A 17,369-nucleotide genomic window follows, 5' to 3' on the forward strand; every position below is an offset into this window, starting at 1 on the left:
TTTAAAAATAGCTTTAGGATCCTTTTAAGTTCCAGTATTTCAGCTCTTCTTCCTGTGGTGAAAAGTAGGATGTCATCCACGAATAGGAGGTGGGTTATTTTCAGATTGGCTGCCACCTCTAGCCCTTGGATATTGCCTTCCCTATGACTATCACTGATCAATTGGCTAAGTCCTTCCGTTACTAGTAGGAAGAGGAGGGGCGAGAGGGGACATCCCTGATGAAGACCTTTTTGACTATGGAAGAAATTGGTGGCTGCTCCATTTATGAGAATAGAAAAGCTTACACTAGTTAAGCATCCCATTACCCAGTTTATGAAGTCTATGTGGAATCCCCGATGCGTGAGAAGCATCCCAACATACATCCAACTTACCCTGTCAAAGGCTTTTGACAAATCTATTTTCACTACTACTCCTTTGATTTTTTTCTAGGTAATGTTATGGATGGTTTCTTGGGCTACTCCAATTGCTTCATGGATCTATCTTCCATTCAAAAAGCCGAACTGTTCCCTTGACATGTGCCTAGAAAGAATAGGTTTGACCCTGAGGGCTATCACCTTTGCTATTATTTTGTAGATACAATTACAGAGGGAGATTGGTCTGAAGTCCTCAAAGGAGGAGGGTTCTTCTTTTTTAGGGATGAGGGCTATGAAGGTCATGTTGAAGGGAGGGTAGATTTCTCCTTTCCTTCTGGATTCTTCGACCACCTTAGTTAGATCTTGCCTTATCTATTTGAAGAAATGTTGGAACAGTTCCACTATCCACCCATCTGGACCAAGACTCTTGTCTTTAGGCATTGCTTTTACAATTCCTTCCACCTCCCCCCTTGTGACTTCCCCCATCAGTTCCTGCGCATCCTCCTCTTCCACATATCGGGGGAAAGTTTGGGCAGTCTGGATCACTTCTGCCAATGAGATTTCTCCTTGATTAGAGAATAGATTCTGAAAATGTCTGATGCCCATCTGGGAGAGCTCCTGGAAGGAGCGGGCCTCCCCACCTCCTTCATCTTTTAGATGCCAGATGGTGTTTATATTCTTCCTTCCTCTGGCATAGTTATGGAAGAATTTAGAGTTTTCATCACCTGCCTTTAACCAGATGGCCCTGCTTTTTAATCGCCATTGCTCTTCCCTTGCCAGCAGGATTTGGTTCCTTTTTCCTTCCTGTTGCATGATTATTTCCTTCTTCTCCTGTGTTTCATAGCCATCCGCTTCAGGGCTTTCCATCCAGTTTAACTTCTGTTCAATTTGTATGAGTTCTTCATCTTCTTTCATCTTCTTTTCCTTGGCCCATTTCACTGTGGCTTTTTTAAGGCATTTTAGATTTTCCATAAAGAGGAAAGATTTGTTGTCTGATTCACTGGAGCTGGCAGATCTCCATGTGGACTTGAAAAGGGAGTTGAAGGAGTCCTCTTGGAGCCAAGTAGGGTTGAATTTGAAGGGGGCAGTTGGTTTTATGGGGGGCTTAGATAGCTCAAGCAAGATAGGCATGTGATCCGAGATTCCACCTTCCCCAACCCACTGGCGAAGAACTGGAATTTTGGCAGCAGTTTCCTCCTGGAGGAGGAATCGATCTAGCCTTTTTGCTACACGTCCTTCCCCTGTTCTTCTGTTCCTCCAAGTCAGTCTGATCTTCAGCAAGTTGATGTCTAGTAATTTATTGTCTCTAAAAAGGTTGGAGAAGAAATCTGATAGCTGATCTTGTCTAGCCATGGGACCCCAAGTTTCAGAAGAGCCTATAGAGAAATTTAGGTCTCCCCCAATAATCAGATTAGGGCTGCTCATAGAAGATTTGGAGAGAAGGGTCTTCCAAAAATGAGCTCTTCCTTGGCAGGGTCCATAAATGTTTACTATCTGCAGAGAGGTACAGAGTTCTAGGGAGTACACCTCAGTCCCTATCACCTGGTCCATTCCCCAAGAGTTAAGGCCTTTGAAGTTCTCTTGCTTGTATGCCAGGGCTAGGCCACCAGAGTGCACTTTTGCATTTAAAACCAGGATGAACCAAGCTGGCAGTAATTTTGAAAGAGTTTTAATGACCTCTTCTCTGTCTCCCAGAGTTTCTTGAAGGAGAAGCATATCAAGGTTGTAATTCCTGATTACTTCTTTTAGGGCCAGCTTTTTAGGGTTGATGGCTAACCGTCTATAGTTCCAAGAGAGAATGATCATTGGGTAACCACCGAGAGGGGGTTTGCTGCTCTAAGTGCCCCAGAAATGGACATTTATTTTCCATCCACAATATCTATCTTGGCTCTTTGTTTTGCCTTAGATAAGTTTGATTTCTGGCCTCTTGATTTCCTATCTCCTTGCTAGGAGGATTGCATGTCTAAGCCTCCTACTATCTGCAATGAACCCCACAGGGGAGGTTTTTTCTCACGGGTCTGAGGTTGTATGGATTAGAGGCTTGGGTATGATCCTCTCTCGTACGCATGGCTGGGGAAGCGACATAGCCACGATTCAGATCTAGCGCAGGGATGGAGGTGATAATGATGTCCAATTGCATGGGGTCTGAATGAGGCAGAGGGGTTTCCATGTTCTGGAGCCTGGAGGGACCAGGCTTTGATTCAATTTCATTCAATAAGTTTGTTGGAAAAGAAGATGGATTTGGAATAAGACCTATACCCTCTTTTGTGATCGCTTGGCTTCTTTCCAATTGTGTTTGAAGGTCTTGCATCGTTCCCAGCCCCTTGATATGGATGGAAGGCTGCTGCTAGATCTGTGAAGCCTGCTGCTACTGATCAGATCCTTCTTCTGGATGCTTCCGAGTTCCCTCCATGTCTATGTCCATCAGCTCTGCCTCCTTGCTGCCCTCCTCTGTCCTGCTTTTGGGAGTTTCTACTGCTAATCCCCCAGTCCCAGCCTTCTTCTTCTTGCCTCTGCGTCTGTGGGCCATCGGACATTCTTTTGCCAAGTGTCCATATATGTGACACCTGTGGCATCAGAATGACAAGTGTTCATAATCAAGTTGTTGAAGATATTTAAATTCTTTGTATTGCAGGTGTATTTCTTCAGCCAGTCCTGATCGGGGAGTGAGGCTGACCAGGATTCATGCCATTCCCATGTCCCTGGTTTGGATGAAGGACATATCCATCTCCATATACTTCCCGAGATGGTTCCCTATGGACCGGAAGATAGATTCGACCCAGAGGAAGGGTGGTAGCCCTGGTAATCGGACCCAAACCGGTAGCTCATCAGTTCTTTCCCTCTGTGCATCGAAGAGGGGGTTCCATCTTTTAAATAGTATCGGTGTCCTACCAAATGCCCAATTCCTTTCCAATACCCAGTTCGCAGCTTCTTTGCTGGCAAATTTCACCATGAACCAGCCCTTTGCAAGCGTCGATACCTGGTAAGCTGAGTTTGGCCCTTCCTTCCATTGTTGGGAAGCCCATTCTTGGATAAATTTTGCTGAATATTTCCCCCCTTGCTCTTCCTACTAGAGTCAGATCTGCGACATCCATGGCTTCGTCTATTGACACATTTGCCCCCAAAATTAGATTTGAGACCGTTTCTTTTCTTTTAATTAACTTAGGTTTTTTCCTCTTCTCCCCCTTCTACCTCTGGTGTGACACTTCCTCCCTATCCAGACTGACTGTTTCCACATCTGCTACTTCTTGGTGGATCTCGTTTCTGCCTCTTTCCTCCTAGGTGAGAACTTGACCGTTCTCATCACCTCCTTCTTCATGTAAGTTACCTCTGTCTCCCTTTTCCCCCTCGAGGGTGACCTCCTCCCCCGACTTTAACCCTAGCTTCACTGTCGATCCTTCACCCTGTCGATTTTTTAGGCTTAGGGCCCTCGCAAACCCTGATCCTGAACTCCAAAAGCTTTTCTTTAGCTTCCTGCAGCTGGGAGGGTTTTGGGCTTTAACCTCATGTGGGAATATCATTCCCAAATTCGGTTCAGCACTGTTCTCTCATGGTATCCCTAGCCCATAGCTAATTACCACGTCTTCTAACCCTCCTGAGAAGAATGGAATGAGAGGGTGGGGTTTTGATAGACTTACCAAGGGGTTTCTTGCTGTTGTTCTTGCTTGATCGTGCTAGGCCTGCACCTCTTGAATGAGAGGGCAATCCTTGTGGCTGCTTAGGAATGGTAGACCCATTTTGCCCTCTAGCTGCCTTGGGGTATGATCCAAGTTCCAAACCTCCTCCAAGCGGCATGATTATTTTCCTAAGCTTACATCTGGATCGATATATCGTTCTATATTCAGATCTGTGACTTCCAAGCCCCAGACCAACAGAATATTGCTAGGTTTGGGGTCTAGATCAACAGTGTTGTTTGAGTAGCCCATCCTCTTACCGGTTGTTCCTTGGTGAGTGCTGGCTATGCCTAGGTAACAACTGGCCATAAATCCCTCTGCTGAGCGACCTTTCATTGTTTCTTCTGATGGCGATCTGCATGCTGGGTGCGGGTTTTCTTGAGCCCTGTTTTACTGCTCCTGTTCCCATGCCCATTTTTACCCCTTTACGATGCACATGGGTTCCTTGAATTTTGCCTGGGGCTTGACCTTTGTACTGACCTACCTAGCGCCCTCCTTGGGTCCTCCTCTGACAACCCTTCCCAAACTGCAGCCAACTGTCTGTCTTCCGTACTCAGGCTTGTCATTGTCCAAGCCTCGTGGCCTCTACCTGCTTAATAAGAATTAATATTGATATATACTAAAATTATATTAATAATAAAAAATCAATTTAATTTGTGTGATAAAATGTCTTGATGTAAATTTTTTAATGCAAATTAAATATAAATTATATATCATTAAAAAAAACTATGTGTATATTATGAAAAACTTAGTTTCTATGGTTAAAAAGTATATTTGGTGCTATATATACCATATTTAATATTCAAAAATACAATTTAAACAATCAAAAATAATACATTGTATTTTTCACTCTAAAGAAATTTGCATATGAAAAAATTTGATTACTCTCTATTCATATTAACTCGGTACTTAAAATAGATATATATTAATAATCATATTAATTGTTGATTTGAGGCTTCTGTGATCCATATCAAGTTTATGAGAAAATGTTTTTCGGCCTAAATCACATGATAATACATTTGTACGTGTTTTGAACCAACAATTATGGTTCATCATCCTGACGACGAACCACACTCCCTGGTTCAACCACACTCCGTGGTTCTAAACGCCCCGACAAATGTATTATCATGTGATTTAAGCCGATTTTTTTTCTCATAAACATACTAATTGTTATTTATGCTATAAAATTTATTTCTTATATTTTCTTTTATTAATTTTTTTTAAACACATCTAAAGTGTGTAGATTGTCTCATATATTCTAATAATAAAGTGTGTAGATTGTCTCATATATTCTAATAATAAAAAAAACCTAAGCATGAATGATCGACATATCATTTATATGGAATTTATCCGGATGTATTTTTTTGGCGATGACAATGTTAAATCTGAAATTTTGAGCCTGCAAATTCTAATAAAAAAATCCTAACAAGGAATGCTCGACATATATTTTATAGGTAGACTCGGTGATTTCCTCTAAACTCGAGAGTTGATTGTTTTTTTTTTACATTATTGGAGAAGAGTCAATGGATTCATGCCATGTTATTGATGATTTCGTTTCTTTTCTATTTTGCTATTATGACAATAATCGCTAGAAATTGTGCATCTATGATTATGATGTTTTTTTTTTTTTAATTATTTTTTTTATATATAAATATTGATTTTTAAAATTTTTTTAATTGTTTTTTTATAATACATAAATAATGATATTGATAATAATAATTTTTGTTATATTTTATTTATAAACAAATATTTATAATTTTTTTTATAATTTGATTATTATTTTTTTTAATAAATAATTTCGTGATAACCTATGCAGGTAAGGTAAGCTTAAATATAAATGAAATAAATAACGGTAAATAATACAAATAAACTATAAAAACGAGAAAATAGAAAATTGTTTGTAAATACAAAGTGTGGAATAAACAAAAACTTCATACAATGAAAATAAAACAACTTAAACTAATTATTGTTACATTTAAAGAAAAACTATTTTTATATTATCCAAAACTATTAAGCAAATTATTGGAATACAAGATTAGAGAACACATGAATAACGTATAATAGAAAAGATGGTATGTCAACCAGTTGAGCCCAAGACTTTCTAAAAGATATATATAAAAATAGTTTTAACCATAGAAGCCTTGTTACAATACTTGCACACTTGATAGTTTAGAAAATTAATTATTTGGTGACGACTTCTCTAGCCATACAGTACTTTCAATTTTTTGCCCATACAAAGAACAAACTGAATAAAAAGAGGTTTGAAGCCTTTCAAGGAAATATTGAAATTTTCGTGTAGTAAAGAGCAAAGGAAATTACAGACAACTAGACCCCACTTTAAATTGGAATTAGGAATTTTCCATAGCCCTTGACTTAGCGATGGTAACTTTGAGAAACCAGATTGCCACAACTTGGTTAGCAAATGCAAAATCTATATAAAAACGTGAAGGCGGTATTGAGTGAGCTAGACCTCAGTAGAACGGTAGGCTCTAGCTTATGGGGAATTGTTATCGCACCCATACAAATGAATGAGTGTAAAAAAATAAAACACAAATTTAGTAGAAATACTAATGATAATATTTTTTTTTATACTTTATTTTTTTATTTAATTTTATTAAACAAATAATTATAATATTTTAAAATTTGTTTTGGGTAATTTAACTGGCAATGGTCGTGGAAATGAAGTGTCATCGAACTGGAAGTCTTGGGTTCAAATTTTATTCTATGCCGTGATCTAGGTGAGAAGTTGGACATGATAAAGATATAGTCCTACCAAACTTAGAAAAAAAATTATAATAATTTTAAAAGAGTTATTTAATAATTAATTAAGAACTATTTACATCAATATATCTATTTGATTTTTTAAATTTTAATTTAGTTATCAATAATTTTACAAGATATTCTAAAATATTAATAATATTTGTCATGTGCCATATGAATATAAGTTATAGTATTTTGTGCATGTGCTATTAACAAGCTATGGTATTAGTCCATGATGATATTATAACAAAGGCTATTTACATATTAGGAATCTTCATGGTAAAATGAGAGTGAATATCCATAGTTAAAAGTCTTGTTACATTTTTTTTAAATGTGTATATATTTAACTCATATATTAAATTTTTATAATTAACAATAATAAAAATAATTCAAAATAAAGTTAAACCTTAGTTAATTTTTATCATTTATTTCTTTAAATTTAAGAATTTTGAGAATTAAGTGTTTTTATGCACGATGGGGTATCATAGATATTTTATTTATATATCTACGAAAATTACAATATATTTAATGTTCTTGTTGTAATAGAAACATATAAGGCTATTTATTAAATACGACTTTGGGTTGATGGTCAATGGACATATTATCAAGGCACTCTTTGTGAAATGGTCACTGACCAATGTCAGGATTAGCCTAAAAAAAAGCAAAAACATAAAGTTAAACGTTTCATATTTATGTCAATAGGAATGTCTATTTTAGAATAGGACTTCCAAAATTTTAATTTAGCTATCAACCATTATTATGTGCATGGTAGGGATTTAACTTCCATGAAATATTCTTAGAGGTATGGAGAAATCAAAGTTTGAGATTTACCTCCAAAGTAGTTATTTCTTTTTTTCCCTTTTAGTTAAATTGATTAATTAAAAAATATGTCAGATGCAGTGAATTATGGTTTATTGGACATGTCATATTGGTAAACCATGGTATTGTAACAATCCATATTCACAAGTTAATAATATCCCTTATAAAATAATAATGATAATAATAATTTAGGATAACGAAATAAAAAAAAAATAATATACTTAGTTTCTATGATTTTATTTATTTATTTTAGTAAAGAGAGATATATAAATGTTTTGATATTTATTATGAATTGATATTTATGGATAACATATGAATATTAACATTTATTTACAAAACAATTAAAATTATTTTTTTAATGGTTAGCAAAAAAAAATCAAAAATATTTACACATATTTAATATGATTTCCATAATATAGAAATGATTTTTAGATTTATCATATTTTATAAATTTTATATAAAAGAACACAATAAATTTATAAAAAACTTAATTTAATTTAATTTAATATATATATATATATATAAATTACAACTTTATATTACTCTCTTAATAAATATCTAAATCACAGAGTTCATACATAACTGGAAATAAACTTATTATTACCCTAACAGACACACAAACTTCCTGTAACCTAAAACCCTCCAACCATTACATCAAAATAATACCATCCAACTATAAGTAGTAAGAAACCCACCACAGTACGAAACAAACACGCAAGTGGGTTAGAATAAGACTCAAAACATATACCACAGATTTCGAAAGAGATACATTCTCAAAAAACAAATAACCAGTTATCCGAGCATAACAAACACGCAATTATTTCTAAAATGAAATCCCTCCTGACATAGCCAAGACAACCAAAATACTGAAAACTAAAACCATGCATCAATAACCAAAAAATCTACATACAAAGTTGAAGGTCGCATCGAGTGAGCTAGACCTCAGTAGAATCCAGCTTATGGAGAATTTTCATCCCACCTATGCATATGAATGAGTGCAAAATAAGTAAACCCAAATTTAGTAGAAACTCAGTAAAATAAAAACAGCAAGTAAAAAAATAATAAATGAAACCCTGGAAAATGGATTTCCATACATACTTGTAGCCTCAAGGTGATTTTCTGGAAACCGAGAGTTGATTTTTTTGAGAATGGATTCGAGATCCGGTTAACATGTTATTGATGATTTCGTTTCTATTCTATTTTTGGCTGAGAAATTATGATTTTTTTTGTGGTTATAATACATAAATAATGCTTAATTTTCTTAGTTTATTAATATATATAATTTTTTTAAATTTTATTAAATAAATATTTACAATAATTTAAAATGGTTATTTAATAATTAATTAAAAAATATTTATATGAGTATGTTTATTTGAATTCTTAAATTTTAATTTAATTATCAATACTTTTACAACATATTTTAAATTATTAATAATATTTGTTATGTATTATATAAATATAAGTTATAGTAATTTGGGCATGTGGTATTAACAAGCTATGGTATTAGTTCATGATATTATAACAAAGGTTATTTACATATTATGAATGTGCATGATAAAGTGAGAGAGAATCTCCATAGTTCTTTTTTCTATAAGTGAGAGTAGTAAAGTTATATTATGATAGCAGTAAAAAATACATCAAAGTCTATTGGTTTCCCGAGCTGTAGTGTAATGTAGCTTTTTTCCAAAATTTGGCCAAATTTTCCAAAAGGTTTTTATGTGTGTAGTAATTCCTAGACATATAGCAAAATTAACAAAATTTGGCCAAATTTTCCAAATGTTTTTATGTCTGTAGTAATTCCTAGACATATTGCAAAATTAACATTTTTACTGCTACTTAGTCATTATGTTGGTGGATAAAGACAAGTGGATCGCGGTAGATTCGAGTATTAAATCAACAACAATATTAGCAGAAGACTTGGTGAAGTTGGATCGGAAGGAAAAAAGCACAATACAGTGGTGTATATTAGATTCATTATTGTTGAATGTATCAATAGAAGCTACAACGAAGGATTTGTGGTCCAAGTTAGGGACTTTGTACCAATCTAAGTCTCTGGTGAACAAACTGTTCCTGCAAAAAAACATATAACCTAAGGATGAAGGATGGATACTCGGTGACAGAGCATATGAACATCTTTAATAATATGGTAAGTCAGTTTTTACCTATTGATGTAAAAAATTTAGATGAATATAAGTGCATCAGTTTGTTTTGTTCTCTACCAGATTCTTGGGATAGTTTGGTTGTTGTTATAGGTAGCAATAAAACTACCTTGAAGTTTGATGAAATAGTCTCATCCTTGTTGTTGAAGGAGGTGACAAGAAAAAATATTGAGAGCCAGAATGGAGATGCCTTGTCCTGTTCGTTATCCAGCTCATTGATATCCAGGGCTTGAAAGTTGGTTTCAGTCACGAGTTTAGCCAATCCCTGTCCTTTTATAAGCTTTGTAGGTTTTATTTCAATATCATACTCCAATATATTAGCTATCCATTTGCCTCTCTTGCCTTCAATCCCATCTTGGGTCAAGATGTTAGGGCCCTTAAAACATGTTGCTAGTAGGAGGGGCATAAGTGCTGGAGGAACTGGTTCCCCCCTACGGATAGCCATAACTTTGCTGAGTATATGACGAAGGGTGTGAAAAGGTTCCAATGATACTATCGGCAGCATGAGATTCCCTCGATGCATTGGCACTTCCAGGACAAGGGAGGTCTGGAATGACGGTATAGACATAACCAAATTGTGCATAAATCAAGTCATATCTTTGAGCAGTTTGGAGATCTTCTTCCTTAGTTTAAGGAAAATGGGACGTGACATCTTTTCCAATGGGTGCTAAAAGGGTCCTAAGAAATCAATCTAGATAGACACAATCTTCGAAGGGCAAGGCACGACATGTGCTCCTCCTTCTACGCCACTCCTGAACACGGTTGGATAGGCGAGTGGCAGTGGACTGACAAAATGAGGTTGATAACTTCGTACAAGTGTCGTACCAGAGAGATAACTGGAAATATGAGAGGGATGCTTTAGCAAGCATCACGAAAACAGAATGAGATGCAATGGGCTGGTCTACATACCATTTTGCAGCATCTCCAGTGAGCGTGCATTTGAATAGCCGAAAACGAATGGAGTCATCGATTATGGAGTTGGACGAACACCACATGTGGAAGGATCAAACATGGTTGGTAGGATCCTCTCCAGCATTACCCTCAAACTTTGGGTTGTCTGAGGGAAGCTTATTCAGCATACAAGGTGAACCAGTATCATGGTGTATGGGATCATTTATCAACTGGTTAAAATCCGGTAGACTTAACCCAGCCATAAAGGGGAGCATGGGGGTTGCCATAATGGTTCCTGAGATTGTTCCACTTAATGTGACCATCGGGATAGAACTGAAGCCAACGCCAAGTTGGGTTCCTGCACCGGTTGTGGGTACAGACATGGTGATGATATGCGGTGAAGGAGGCTCAGACATAGATGAGGACTTGGGTGAACCAGTAGAAGAGTTATTGTGGGGACTCGAAGGTCTATGAACTCGAACCCGACAAGGAGGGGTAATACACCCAATAAGAAACTGGGGGTGAAGGCCTAATATTCTCCACGACAAATGCCCTGGTTACACAATGGTGATAGGGCACACATGACACAGAAATGGTGAAGGGTGATCAACAATATGCCTTTGTCTCGATGAGGGGATATAAATTTATTATGTTAAGTCTTGGCTTGGCAGTGTAAACCAAGTGCCCTTTGCTTAAGGTGTGCTTGTGTGTGCACGTGTATTTATTGATTAAGCCCATATCATTTTTGTAAAAAAGAGAAAAGTTTGCTGTAAATAAACTAAAATTAACAACATAAAATGAACAACAAAACAATTAACTAAAACCCACACAAACTAGGTTTGAAAGCACTATGTTGGTTGGTGGCTAAATCAACAAAAAACATATCTAAGTTTTGGTGTGAGTGGGATCAAGTGACACTAAGTTGCTAGAAAGTGGTGCAGCAGTAGCAAAACACCAGAGGGGAAAATTGCTACAAACAGATAGGCAGATGGGTGAAACACCTAGGCAAACTAAGGGGACCCTAAGGACAATGACCAAACAAGCTGTAATATGAAACTATGGATGGTGAGAACCTATCTTTATAGATCTAAAACAAAAGGGTAATGATTTGGAAAATGTGTCTAAAAGCATTACATAAACATATACTACTCAATCAGCTAAACTCCTTCTATAAAGGTGGAGGCGCACTAGAAGCCCTAAAGGAGGCTAAATTTGACTTCGATGAGTAAATCATAGTAGATCAATGCCTAAGTGAGATGAGATAGAAGTTAGAAAACCCAATAGACAACTCTATACAAAACCCAAAAACATATCTGAGAAAAACCCTAAAACGCAAAAATCATAGGTACTGACCTATTTTCCAATTGGGATCACAATTTTTGGGCTGATAAGTGCACTCTGGCCTCGATATCACACTTTTTGCACCAAAAAGTGTGATTTATGCTCCATGGATCTCGGGTGGAAAATCTCGGAAAAAAAGTGTCGCCTTTGTTGTGACTGGTTCTTGTAACCTGTGGAAGCGACCAAAAAGCTTGAGGAAGTTAAAAATTTAATTGATCTAGGGTTAAAAAACTAGGAAACATTAAGAGAATTGGAAAAAAAAAAAACCCTAAGATGAAAACTGAAGGTCACCCAGGTTTCTAGATTTAAAGTATAAACCCAATGAAGTCGTCAATTTTGTGATTGGCAATAATAAAAATCCCAGTGGAGTCGCCAAATTTGTTGTAGTGTTTTCTTCTCAAAGATGTATGAAAAGAACACACTTAAGATTGTGGATGACAAACAATCTCAACAATATAAGTGGCTGCTAAACATTGTACATCTGCAACAACTGATAGAAACAAAACCTGCAAAATTCAGGATCTATGCCACAATCATAGTTAAACAACAAAAAGAAAGAGTAATAACTCCAATCATCCAATGGAAATCGGATATACAAAGAATAGTTTTATTATAACACATGTGAAGGGAACGGATAAATTTTACCTATGAAGGGAACAAATAAATGTTACTTGTCCCCCTCTATGGGATGCATTCTTGTCTATCCTCAATTGTCTTCAGCTTGTGTAGAGTCTCTCTCCTCTATAATGTGAAAACCCATCAAACATATGGTGTGCAACCATGAACATAATCAGAGTTACAACAGTGAGTGCAACAATGAAAATAATCAAAAGTGAATAATGAATGGAAAACCCTTCTACTTATAACAAAATATTGAGTCATCCTCGAATAATGAGCAATAATAAAATTTTATTGATCCCATTCTTCAAATAACCACTTGTAATATTTTATTATATTTGGTTAAGAGGGAAAAAGTATTTAAAATTTTATTTAGAAATAATAAATAAATAAATGATTTATTTATCATCTCAAGGAATTAGTTAAGGAATAATAAATAAATAAGGATTTATTTAATTATTCCTAAGGGATTTAGTCAAATTTAACAAAGAATAATAATTAATTAGTGATTAATTATTTATTCTTAGAGAAAAATAAGATAATTAATGATTTATCTATTTACTTTTCATGATTGGGTCAAATATGACAAGGAATAATAATTGAACAATGGTTTAATTAATTATTCCTAGAAGAAAATCAAATAAATAGTGGTTTATTTAATTATTCTTCATGGGTTTAACTATAAATTACTTAACAAATGTGGTTTATTAAGTAATTTCTCGCAGTGAAAGTAATTACTATGGTAAAATTGGTTTTACATGGTGTACTTCGATCAATCCAGTAAATTAGGCTAGATGATCAATTTTTTGGTGATAACGGATTGCCCCCCAATGTACGAGTGTTAGGAGCAGAACATATGACTGAAGTACATTGTAAAGACACAATCACGAGACAACACAGGGGAGTCAGAGAGAGAGAGAGACCAATAAAGCTAAATTGAAAGAGGATAGTGATAGAGGGAGCGAGACTAATGTAAGTTTCATTTTATGTTGTGGTACCAGACCTCAATGAGGCGGGGGAGGCATACCCATACCCACCGAGATAACTTAGTACAAAAGTAATGGTTCGGCCAGAAATATAAAACTGAGCAATGAAGTACATGATAAATGGTACATGATATACTAGCATAATAGAGCCAAACATAATACAAGGTGTCCCATATACATAATTCCCCTGGAAGAACATGAGCCAAGACTAAAGACAATAATATCTGAGTACATGAGATGCAAAGGACCTTCCCTCAAAAAATGGGTGGGAGGGATGGTAGAACAACCAGAGAAGCCCTGTTGTACAAGGAAGGGCTCTCCAAAACTGAATGGATCTTCTGGAGGAGACGTGCATGCTACGAACACTGTGATCAGTAGGGACCAAATCCATCAACTCTGCAAAACTGCATCTAAGGCTGTAGCATAATAGAAATGCATCTGGGCATTTGGGGGGCTACCTAGAGGGCCACCCCCTCATGAGGTTTGAAACATCTCACATACACTCGGGACCATTAAGTGTATGAATCACGAACATCTGCTGCATCGTTGGACCATGAAGTGTATGAATCACAAACATGAAACAACCAAGTCAAATGGAAATAATGAGTCCCTCTACTCGATCTAAGGCACCGAACAAGAATGGTATTTGGAACCAAGATACACTGCCCTCTATGTCATTCTTTTGGAATAAATGAGCTGATGTTGATAGAAAAGGGCTCGCAATAAGTGAGGCAATGAGTATCCTCAACTAAAGCATGAGGGAAATAGTAATGTCACTGATGGATTGACACTAGGGATAATGGGGAAAACTGGGACTGAGGGACAGATGACATCCCTTTTCAGAGGATAAAGTGCATGGTTGACCTCGCAACGACTGACTCAACTCTGGAGGGGATGAGGACAATGTGACTAGAGGCCAAAATGGGCAACATAGGATGAACAATATGCAAATATTGATGGAATATTGTGACATGATAGAATGGGATGTGAAATAGACTCTAAGAATGCAAGGGTGACTCATCATGAATGCACTAAATGAGGGTGATGCAATGGCGCTGCCACACAGACTAGGCCCAGTTGGGACCATCAAAACATGAGTAAGTGATGGTTACTCATGAAGAAAATCAACACATGGTATGACAAGTATCCAGAGGAGGGGGGCCTCAAAGTACAATTGTTTCTTTGTAATGAAATTTGATTTTGATAGACGACGAAGTGACCCTTCTTGGAAAAATGGCTTCCTGGTAAAGCTTCAAATCATTAAGAAAATGAGGAAGACCCATTATAGTACTCAAGGAGAGATTTCCAATGGTTCTAATGGTTCATCAAGTGGAGCTATGGTCTCATTGCAATGTGTGATAGAATAAATGTGGGTTTCCTTATAAAAGGGTGTTTTCCCTCCAATTTTAGAGGAGGAGAAGGCCCTAAATCCTATGGAGATCATAGCGAACAAACCAACCATCGAAATCAGGATCTGCAACTTCTAAGTGAGTGGCCTTACTTGTCTAAAGATGGCCTTAATGCTTCTTGGAATGATGGTTCCTAATGAAGAATTGAGGGAAGAGGAAAACAAGAATGAACTACTAGAGAAGGTCTAGAATCATCCTCACCCATGAAGTCAAACATGGGGACTATATGGACATAGAGTAGAATATTTGAAGATATGGTATCAAATGGCTATGGTGTGCGATGTGCATATGGCTCACCAGAGAGGCCGATATGACAAATTATTTGAGGAATGGGAGGATAATCGACCATATCTAGATTCATTGGGATCTAGGTGAATACTTAATTGAGAAGATGGCTAGGGGAAAACCATCATGCCCCCTAAGCATGGTATATTGCTTGCAAGCATATGTGATGGAGGGGACTAATATGGTATGAAAAGGTGGGGTTGATGTCCCCTAGCAGGAGGAGTTTATGGAGTGCCATTATGTTCAGAGTGCACAAAAAAGGGATTCAAACATCTCGACCCAACTTAGCACGAGATCATCCAAAGCATGATAAGGAGATGTAGGGGCCTATGTGCCCCACAATATGCTATGGGCGTACTGGATGTATTTAGAGCTACAAGCTCAAAACACTTATATGATACATAATATGATTATGCATTTTTATATGATGATGATGGTTTCCATTTGTTTTGTTTATGGTTATCTTATGTGGTATACATGTGATAAATTCCAATCTATAATGTTATTTGAAATGGTATCTACATAGTTATTTTGGGCTCTAGGAACGTGACTGAAAGTAATGGTTTCAAATTCATGTACCAATAGCTTAACTCGTAGATATCTTCTAAATAGGACTTGGTTATGCACATGATACACACCATTCAATTGCATGACATGTAGCAAGGAATCTAAATGAACGTGAAGATGAAGGATGCGATGAGCGAGGAAATCGACTAAAAAACCTATCACTACATCATATTCAGCCTGATTATTGGTTGTAGATCCAATGCATACGCTGTTTGAAAGGACAAACATATGCAAGGGCATAAAAATGGCCCAGGCTACCGAGGCTAGATTCTAGGAGAAGCAAATTGCACCGTTGGCATGAAAAATATATGGTGTGGATGATGGATCCATCTAAAAGGTGCAAAAGACAACAGATGAGATGATGCAATCTACCTAAATTCATGGCAAAAATAAAGACACGCAAATAAGGGATGTACTATGAGAAAAATTTGTTGAGGTAGAGTGAATGGGGAGAATTAGGAAGGAAATGGTCTTCAAAATTCTCCAAATAAATATGCCCCCTTGCCTAAGTGCAAGTGTAATCAGGGGTAGACATTGCTTCCATGATGTCCTCAGTAGAATGGAAGATGGGAGGACAGGAGGAAGACTAACTACATGATGTGGCAATGTTACTTGGTGCATCGACCTAAGAAATAAGGTTCACATATGCATCATCTTGAATGGGAGATTACGAGCTAGTAGACGGAGGATCTACAGATGTTAAGACCTAGGATTCTGTAAAAAGAGGTTCGATAAAAGTGTGCACATGAGCCGCAGAAAAGTTTTCCTGCAAGGAGCTCAAGGATGACAATAGGTAAAGGATATGGCCTGTGGTGTCCGTCATCTCGACATCGAGGGAAGGGATCATGATGGTGGGACCAGAGTCGCCCTATTCTTGTTGACTAGGGGTACTAGAATCCATGGGTATAAGAGTGGGGGTTCCACTACAAGTGGCCACATATTCACGAAGCGCTTCAAGTCAATCATGAAATTCATTCAGACTAAGGCAACAATGAGAAGAGTGACCATGATGATCACACATGGAAAAAGGGTGATTTGTGCACAATGGTTTGAGTTTCTTGGGTGGACCCTGTAAGTTAACAAGGACTTCAAGAATATTTAACTCAGGGAATGTTTCATGAACCAAAGGTTTGAGTTGAGGAAGTTCGGGACAATTATTGGTGGCGTGCCTAACAACTTTACACAAAGCACATGGGGGTGATGGCTTTGGGGCCTTAGGGGCTGGAGGAGCTTACGGAGCCTTGTCCTTAGGTTCTTTCTTCTTATATTTTCCCCCAGATGCTTTTGCAACAAGAGTTGTTTCCTATTGAGGTTGTGATAGGATTGAAGTAGTAGTAGGGGCCATATGGACCATTGAACTGGGGTCAAAGCATGGTAAGGTCTTAGCTGACCAGGTTGAATGCTTGCAGGGAGATCGATGTACCATAATTGGATCCCCATATTCATGTTATGAGGGACTAGCGAAGCCATGACATGGATAGAAAATACTCCCGGATGGGGGAATAAG

The 17,369-nt window shown here is 37.0% G+C and overlaps 1 protein-coding gene across 1 annotated transcript; it reads right to left on the reverse strand.

Moving 5' to 3' along the window:
* Positions 1-725: 725 nt before the first annotated feature.
* LOC149225920 (uncharacterized) lies at positions 726-1,706 on the reverse strand. Its single transcript, XM_089380045.1, has one exon. The coding sequence runs from the start codon at positions 1,704-1,706 to the stop codon at positions 726-728; it is 981 nt and encodes a 326-aa protein (XP_089236171.1).
* Positions 1,707-17,369: the final 15,663 nt, after the last annotated feature.

The sequence above is a fragment of the Pinus tabuliformis genome, chromosome J (assembly GCF_031772625.1).
Source record: "Pinus tabuliformis cultivar Carrire ecotype Pingquan chromosome J, CPIR1, whole genome shotgun sequence".
Lineage (NCBI taxonomy): Eukaryota > Viridiplantae > Streptophyta > Pinopsida > Pinales > Pinaceae > Pinus > Pinus tabuliformis.

Coding starts and splice junctions, on each gene's coding strand:
- LOC149225920 (XM_089380045.1), bottom strand. CDS start 1,706: ATGGCTAGACAAGATCAGCTATCAGATTTCTTCTCCAACCTTTTTAGA.